The sequence below is a fragment of the Parus major genome, chromosome 14 (genome assembly GCF_001522545.3).
Source record: "Parus major isolate Abel chromosome 14, Parus_major1.1, whole genome shotgun sequence".
In the NCBI taxonomy this organism is placed as follows: Eukaryota; Metazoa; Chordata; class Aves; order Passeriformes; family Paridae; genus Parus; species Parus major.
The window spans coordinates 1,303,044-1,311,854 of record NC_031783.1 but is presented as its reverse complement, the minus strand read 5'-3'; the positions used below and the strand labels follow the sequence as shown (position 1 = coordinate 1,311,854).

The window sequence follows — 8,811 nt, the reverse complement described above, 5'->3', positions numbered from 1 at the left end:
AATAGACTTGCCCTGTCTTTCCCGTCAGTTCCCTGCAGGCACTGGAAGAGGCCACATTTGAATCAGCCCTGAGCTGTTTTTTCCCAGACATTCCCGGTTCCCTGAGCTCCCCTCACGGCAGAGCCGCCCCAACCCGGCCATCGCCCCGGTGGCCTTGGACGCGACACAACTGCGCGCGCCGTGACGTCACTGCCGCGCGCCGCGGCGAAGGACACGGCGCCCGAGCGGGGCCGAACCGAACCGGAGCGGGCCGAACCGAACCGGAGCGAGCCGAGCCGGACCGGAGCGAGCCGAGCGGGGCCGAGCCGGACCGGAGCGAGCAGGACTGGGCCGCCTCAGGCGCCATGAGCGGCCCCGTGCAGGATGAGAGGCTGCGGGTGCAGCAGCTCCGCGCCCTACGGCGCCGCTGGCTGCGGGACCAGGAGCTGAGCCCTCGGGAGCCCGTCCTGCCGCCGCGGCAGCTTGGGCCCGTGGCCGCTTTCTGGGAGCGCTTCCTGCAGCCCGGGGATCTCTGGCGGCAGCAGGTGAGCGGCGGGACGCTGGCACCGTGCGGCCTTTCCTGGGCCCGGCCTCACTGTCCCTGTGCCCGCAGGTGCACAAGTTCTACCAGGCCGGCCGCTTCGTCATGCTGCGGGTGCTGATCCCCGCCTGGGCCATCACCTACTGCCTGAAGTACCACGTCCAGGTGTGTGCGGGGCCGGGGTGTTAAAGGGAATGCCCGGGAACGGGCGGGGAAACGCTGGGAAAAGCCCAGGGAGATGATGCGAGGAGTGATCCCACACCGAGTGTGTGAATGTGCTGATTACACTTGGTTACAGATGAAGGCCAGATCCCCGTGGCCTGTTCACCCCTTGTGTTTCCTTGCTGGGGTAGCACTTATGTATAAACGTTGTGTGATACTTCACCCCAAGAATCTCCCTTGTGAAACCCCACCTGCAGAGCTGCCTCCAGCCCTGGGGCCAACAGCAGCAGGATGTGGAGCTGCTGGAGAGAGTCCAGAGGAGCCCATGGAGATTCCCCAAGGGCTGGAGCCCCTCTGGAGCCAGGCTGGGAGAGCTGGGGCTGCTCACCTGGAGAGGAGAAGGCTCCAGGGACACCTCAGAGCCCCTTGCAGGGCCTAAAGGGGCTCCAGAAAAGCTGCAGAGGGACTTGGGACAAGGGATGGAGGGACAGGACACAGGGAATGGCTTCCCAGTGCCAGAGGGCAGGGATGGATGGGATATTGGGAAGGAATTGTTCCCTGGCAGGGTGGGCAGGCCCTGGCACAGGGTGCCCAGAGAAGCTGTGGCTGCCCCTGGATCCCTGGAAGTGTCCAAGGCCAGGCTGGATGGGGCTTGGAGCAGCCTGGGACAGTGGAAGGTGTCCCTGCCATGGCAGGGAGTGGAAGGTTTAAGGTCCCTTCCAACCAAAACCATTCCATGGCAGTGCCCAGCTTTTCCTGTGAGGTGAGCAGAAAAGTTTTGTCTGAATTATTCCTGTCCTGCAGGAACAGCCCTGAGAATAACCAGGGCAGCTGTTGCTGTGGGGAGGGAAAAGGGCCAGCACTGCCCTCCATGGCAGGTGTGACTGTTGTAGCCTCAGGTATTTCTCTAAGTAGCAGAAGGTTTAATGAGACTTGTGCTTAGCCCAGTTTGCATTCTGGAAAGGTCGTGGTGCCCATTTTGAAAATCCTTTGTGCAGTAACACTGTTCTTTCTACTCTTTCCTTCTTGTGTCCCCTTACTTCCAGAAATTGCCCCACGGTGTGGTTGCGACAAATCCACGGATATTCCCGGTAAGTCTCTTAACACTTGTCTTGTCTCCCAGCTGTGTCACACAGACAGGAAGGGGTTTCCAGGGAGGTTTATGCAGCACCTGAGAAATGTCTAGTTAATGACTTTCCCAAGGGATGTTCTGGGTCCTGTGGACAGCACAGGGACAGTGGGTTTGGGCACTTTCATCTTGTCCTCAGTCCCTGTGGGACTTGCCCTCATTCCCTTTGGGAATGTTTGTGATTATTAGCACTCAGAATTATTAACACACATATTATTAACACAGAATGAAGTAGGAGTGGCTCTGCTTCTCCTCATTGTCAGCACAGGGAGTGTTGGTTCTGGCCTCTTGGTCCTAGTTGTCCCTGAAGGTCCTCCACACTCATGTGTCCCCAAAGAGTTGTGTCACCTCAGCTTGGGACAAGTTTCATGAAGCAGAGAGTGTCACAATGTTTGGTCCTTTCTGTTTTCATGCTGCTCTGAGCTGTTAGTGGTGTAACAAATTAGAGGGCAAATATTCCCACAGAAGATCAGCTCTGCCCTGACTGCTGCCCATTTTTGCATAGCACCTCCCAGTTGTGCTCTGTCTAAAATAAAATTATAAAATATTCCATCCCAAACAACCACAAAGCAACACACTGTAGGTCAAGCTGTTGGTCTCAGTCTTCAGCCTAATTTTTCAGTTGAGTTAGGTCAGCTCAGCAGGCCAAGATTGTGCCTGGAGCCAGAACAAGCAGTACTGGGGCAGCAAGTTGATTTTTGAGGGATTGCACGGCCTTCCATGGGCTCTGGGCTGTGGGTTTGGACTCATCACTGCTGGAGGGGATTATGCAGTGTTATAAGTAATTTTTAAAATAAAATGGGCTCAAAATTTGTTGCTGTTGTTCTGTAGTGAAAACAAGGGATAAAGCAAGTACAGACTCTAGGTAATTGTGCTGTGATGTTATTCCTGTTTTCTGGGAATGTTGGGTGAATGACACTGTTCTGAGTGAGTTGTGGTGAGATTCTTGCCTGGAACTGGGGACAATTTCAGCTTCACTGAAGGACTGGGCTGTGCAGGGGGAGCCTGGATGCCACAGGGAATGCTCACCATGCTCTAATCCCACAGGGGGACAGGATTTTAGAGACTGGAGAGATCATGCCACCCCTGAGAGATGAGCTCCACAAGCACCACTGATGGCCAGGAGCAGATTTCCTCCTTGGGTGAACATGGTGAGATCTGCACCCGCTCTGTCTCTTCCATAAAAGAGTCTTTATTCTGCATTGTCTCAGCTTTTCTGTCATGTACTGTCTCCTTAGTCTGTGTCATTGCAGGTGCTCCTCATGTGGGAGTTCATTATTGCTGGATCCTGGGGATCTCCAACCCCCTTATGTTTCAATGAGACCTGGCAGCAGGACAGTGTGGGCCTTGAGGTGATGAGAGAGACACTCCAGATCCCAGGGATTTTGGAGCAGCCTGCTCCAAAGAGCAGAATCCCACTGAGCTCACTCACACTTGGTTCTCCTCTCCCACTCTACCAAACCCTTTCTACCAACCCATTCTGACAGAATTCCAGTGAAAACCTGGCTTCCACCTATGTCATCCCACCTCTCTGCCTAGGGAGGGTGGCAGAAGAGGCACTGCTTCCAAAAATCCTTTTTACCACTCTTTCCTCTGCCTTCAGCCCTTTCTGAGGAGGAGTCTTCCAGCCCCCACATAGCTGTGGGACTTTGTACTGGTCTCTTGAAGAGCAGGGAGCTGGAGGCAGTGATCCCTGTGGATCCCTTCCAACTCGACATATTCTATGATTTGAAGTGTTTTAGCAGCTACTTTGGGGATAGGAATGGTTAAACCAGCAATCCAGAGGGTAACCTGGGGGGCTGTGACAGAATCCCCTCATGGAGACACGAGAGAGCAGCCCAGCCTGTGTGAGGAGCAGGAGACTGGTCTGAGCCCCTGTCCTGTGTTTGGGGACAGCCAGACCCCTCATAACAGCTCTGGTACAGACTTGAACCATTGGGGCCATGGCAATCATGGGGAAAACTGTCCAGCAGTCAAAGGAGATCAGGGGGCCCATGGACCCCATGCCCAGAGCCCTGTCAAACCCATGTCCCTTTCTTTCCTTGGGTAAACAGTGGCTCAGGGTGGGACAGCAGGTGGGGAATGAAGAGGTGGGGCAGTGTGATCCTCTGGCTCATCACTGGTGGGGCAGGGGAGTGAGCAGGGGCTGTTGGGGAGCACTGGGAAAGTAGAGTCAGGGAGAGACTGGCTGTTGATGGGCTGTTGAGGGGTGGTGGGGTTGGTAGAGGGGCTGCAGGGGGATGAGACTTGTCCTTCCCAAGGCCCTGGGGGTCCCTGTCACTACCCCTACCCCAAGGTGTGCCCAAGGGCCACAGCGAGCCCACCACCCTGGTCAGTGACCCAAGGAGGCCTCCCCTCCCTGGGGTCCCCTCTGATGACACCTGGGGTACCCCAAATCCCCGAGGTCTCCATGCATTTGTGCAGTGATTGTGAGGAACTGGGAACAAACATCTGTGGGACACCACACACCCAAGGGGTGCCTGATGCTCCCAGAGCTCCCAGATTCCCTCAAGAAGGTCCTGATATGCCCAGGACTCTGAAATTCCCCTAAGGAAATGCTGACAACTCCTCCTCTAGTGAGAATTCCCCCAGGACTACAGGGAATTCCTAGTAGCCCCAGAATGCCATGAACATTCCCACAGCTCCAGCACCACAAGGGATACCGCAATCCCCCATGTCCCCATGATGTGGGGCCCAGGGGGGTGTTTTGGGCCACAGACTCTGTCCCAAGGACAGGTGTGGGCCCCTGGGATCACCTGGGGGTTTATGTGGGGCCCAGGGGGGTGTTTTGGGCCACAGACTCTGTCCCAAGGACAGGTGTGGGCCCCTGGGATCACCTGGGGGTTTTGGAACAGATAATCCTCCCCGAGTAGAGGAGATGGATGCCTTTCCCTCGAGCAGGGAGAGGTTTGAGTGTCACAACCACACAAAAAAAGACAACAGAGCACACTGTACATGTCCTGGCACTGCTGCAACAGAACCATTCATCTCCATCCCCTCAGCTGTCCCACTGCAGGTAACAGCACGTGGTGCTGGGTGAGCAGCAGGTGTCAGACTGCACACTGCTGACAGCTGCTGGACCTCTGCTGTGCCTCCACAAACAGTCTGGATCTTCCCTGGGGCACTCCTGTACCTCTCAAAGTCATCGAGTCCATTTCCCTAATACCAAAAGCATGGGTGATGCACTCTCTTGACAATGAAAGCAAAACTCTTCTGGGTTTGTACCACATTGTTCCCTCAAATGCTCTCAGTGTTGCACACACAGATATTACACACAGGACTACATCTTCTGCATGACTTGGAAATCCCTACCAGCTAAAAACATATCACTGGTCAGTGATAGATATACACAGATAATCAGAGAGTTGTGGAGTGGTTTGGGTTGAAGGAACTTTAAAGCTCATTTTGTGCCACCCCCTGCCATGGGCAGGGACACCTTCCACTAACCCAGGTTGTTCCAAGCCCTGTCCAGCCTGGTACTGGACTTTTCCAGGGATCCAGGGGCAGCCACAGCTTCTCTGAGCACCCTGTGCCAGGGCCTCTCCACCCTTATTCAATATATATACATTATGTATTTAGTCGAGGGTTGCATTTCCTTGCATCTGCCTTGCTGCAAAAAGCCTTCCATTGCAACAGCTCAAGGAGGAAGATCTCCCCCAAACCAGTGATGGATCATTGACCTTCTGTCCTGCCCAGTGCCAGCCACCGAGACCCCCCCCTTGCTCAGGCTGCAGCTGGGGGGGTTGAGGGCAGGTACCAGGAAAGAGCCGTGTGCCAGTGTGGAGATCAGCAGAGCTGAGAATGGAGGGAAGGCTCCTGGTGTCCTGGGAAATGAGGACTGGGAGACCCTGGGATGTAGAACATGCAAACCCTTTCTCTCTCTCACCTGATGTGCCCCAGGCAGGAGCTGCTGGTTCCAGCACAGCCAGAACACAACGGGAATTCTCCCTGTGCATCCTCCAGTCCCTGCCAACCCTGGGCATGAACTCCTGTGCTTGGCCAGCTGGGGCTGCTCCAGGCCACCTCCCATCCTCCGGGGTATCCCATGGCACAGAAGCTCAGGATCAGTGCCAGAGGAGCTCACAGAGATCCGGAGCCGTGTCTGGGCTGACACACATTGATCCACGGCTGCTTGGATCTCAGCTGTGCGAGTCCATGGTGTGGGGAGAGCTGTCTGATACACTCCTCTGTCAGATTTGGGAATGGTGGTGGCTGGGGGAGAACCTTTGCAGCAGGAGGAAAGCAAGATTTGTATGGTCAAAAAAAGCTCAGGATGGCCCAGGCAGCTGCAGGAAAAAACATGGAATAGTCATTTTAGGAGACATGTCAGGTGGAGAAGAAGCTGGGGAACAGTCAGTGTGGAGTTACAATGCTTGAAAATGATTGTTTTCTGTGATGAGGTTTGCTCAAGGGATCAAGGAGGCCATGGACCCCATGCTCAGAGCCCTGCCAAACCCACATCCCTTTCTTTCCTTGGGTAAGTGGTGGCTCAGGGTGGGACAGCAGATGGGGAATGAACACGTGACATTTAGCCAGGCCTTCAGCCACAGCATTCCTTCATTCCCAGGAATGCAGCTCACTGCAATATTGATGCCTCTGCTGCACCAAGTGTTTGATCCACTTTATCATCAATGACAGGAATTTGTCTGGAATAACTGGAATCCTTTTTCTTTCTCCAGTGCTTATAGGTGTGATGGACACTACCAGTTATGGGCTTCAGTTTATCCAGCTAAAATTAGGGAATGTGGATCCCAGTTCACTGAATTTCTGACAGGCTGGGAGAGCTGGGGGTGCTCACCTGGAGAAGAGAAGGCTCCAGGGACACCTCAGAGCCCCTTCCAGGGCCTAAAGGGGCTCCAGGAGAGCTGCAGAGGGACTTGGGACAAGGGATGAAGGGACAGGACACAGGGAATGGCTTCCCAGTGCCAGAGGGCAGGGATGGATGGGATATTGGGAAGGAATTGTTCCCTGGCAGGGTGGGCAGGCCCTGGCACAGGGTGCCCAGAGAAGCTGTGGCTGTCCCTGGATCCCTGGAAGTGTCCAAGGCCAGGCTGGATGGGGCTTGGAGCAGCCTGGGACAGTGGAAAGTGTCCCTGCCATGGCAGGAGCAGAATGAGAAGAGCTTTAATGTTCCTTCCAACCCAAACCTTCACACGATTGTAATTCCTAACTGAATACACTGAAACCATCCACTTTTTGAAATCACTTTCTAACTGGGCAAAGTTTGCTTCATACATTTATTCTCCAAATAATGAGGGCCAGGCTGGTGACATAATTCCAGCCAGGATCTCTCTGTCATGCCAGAGCTGGGGTCTGTGCTGTGGAGATGACAAAGCCCACACAAGCTGCAGAGACTCCTCTGCTGTGCTGTCACACTGCTCACACTTGTTAATAATACTGAGCTTAACAAAAGGAGCTGAATCAAACTCCCCACTCATGGGCATGTTTTGGGTGCTTTGAGGAGCCAACTGCTATTCCATAAGGCTGAAGAGATCAGGGAGGAAGACACCCAGCAGGTCTCCTGTGACATGTGGGGCCAGGACCTGGACACCTGAGGGTAGCCCATGTGGCACCGGAGTGCAGCCACTGAATGTCCCCATGTGCCAAATTATGGAGTTAATGCTCCATAGCTGGTGACAGATCTTACTGGAAGCACCCACCATGGTGGAGCCAGCAGATTCTTTTAAATCCAGATTCTCCCTTTCCCCAGTAGATCCTGAGAGGTTTTGCCCTACAATGGACAAGGCAGCCCCACTGGGCATGGCAGGATTCCTGGGGATGTCCTGTGCAGAGCCAGTTGGACTTGATGCTCCTGGTGGGTCTCTTCCAGCTTGGGATATTCCGTGATCCTGTGATTTTGGGGATACCTGCTCTGTGCTTTCCTCAGGCACTGCTGGAGCACTGACCCCTCAACTTCCCAAACTATGGAAATTTATCTGTGAGGGCAGCATGGGGCTGCTCCTCTCCTGGCCCACCCCAAAGAACAGTGGCAGAACTGTCTGCAGCCTCTAGAAACAATCTGTCTGCGAATAAATGTGCTGATACAACTGGTAGGCGCATCTTATAGAGGGATTAAGGGAAGCCCAATCTCTTCATCAGCTTTTGGTCCCTGCATTGTCCTACAGAAGGTCTCAACAACACTTGCCATTTCAGCACCCCTCAACTGCCCACATAGAAAGCCTGAGGTGTCCTTTGGGGAGGGTCCAACAGCCTAAAGAGAACATTTTCCCTGTTTAGAAGCTGTCATGTTTCACTAAGCAGCCAGTAAACCCCCTCCAAGACTGGTGGCTTAAATGATGCTGCTTTTTCTGGAACAACAACCATTGATTTCCCATCAGGGTGTGTTGGACCATCTGGGCTGGGTCCCATCTGGGACCCCCTCCCCGTTTCCACTCGTGGCTCCAGGAGGGGAGCAGCCCAGCACGGCGAGCACAGCATGTGTGCTGCACGAACTGCTCCCAGCTCTCATCTCCGTGAGGGTTTGAAGGTGCTTCTTAACCCGGCGAGTCTGGCCTTGGGCTGCGTGGGGATGTGGCTCTGGGCTCCGAGGCTGGGTGGGGATGCAGGCCCCACCTGCAGCTGCCCGAGGGCCGCGGCCCGGCCCCGCTCCGCCGTCCCACGCCGAACCACGGCTGCACATCGCCCGCAGCGCCGAGCAGATCCCTACCGGCTCCACCTTTGCTTCATGTGCCGCCAGGTCATTAAGAGCTGTAATTACGAGCGGCTTCTGCCCAGGTTGGCTCAGCCGCGGGCTCTGATCCTCACAGGGAACGCTCGGGTCCTCCATCCCTTCACGGCGGCGCCTTCCATGGGAGCGGGCGGGGACGCTCAGGGGCGCACGGAACCTCCGTGTGAGGGCTGAGGGCCACGCACCCGCCTTTCCGAAACCGCGACCCCTGACGAACGGAGCAACGGGACCCCCGGAACACGCCAAGACCCCGCAGGACCCTCCGCGACCCTCAGCCCGGGCAGCTCCCGCCGCCCCCGAGGCCGGCGCCGC

The 8,811-nt window shown here is 55.3% G+C and overlaps 1 protein-coding gene across 2 annotated transcripts; it reads left to right on the top strand.

Moving 5' to 3' along the window:
• Window positions 1–163: 163 nt before the first annotated feature.
• Window positions 164–3,013, top strand: NDUFB6 (NADH:ubiquinone oxidoreductase subunit B6). 2 transcript variants are annotated; one of them, XM_015642347.3, is made up of 5 exons: window positions 164–239; window positions 280–524; window positions 593–685; window positions 1,729–1,773; window positions 2,859–3,013. In XM_015642347.3, exons 2-5 carry the CDS (start codon window positions 345–347, stop codon window positions 2,925–2,927), a joined length of 387 nt encoding a protein of 128 aa, XP_015497833.1. In that variant the 5' UTR covers window positions 164–239; window positions 280–344; the 3' UTR covers window positions 2,928–3,013. The 2 variants fall into 2 exon arrangements, with proteins under 2 accessions (XP_015497833.1, XP_015497832.1); XM_015642346.1 differs by lacking the exon at window positions 164–239 and having other exon boundaries at window positions 246–524.
• The last annotated feature ends 5,798 nt before the right edge of the window (window positions 3,014–8,811 follow it).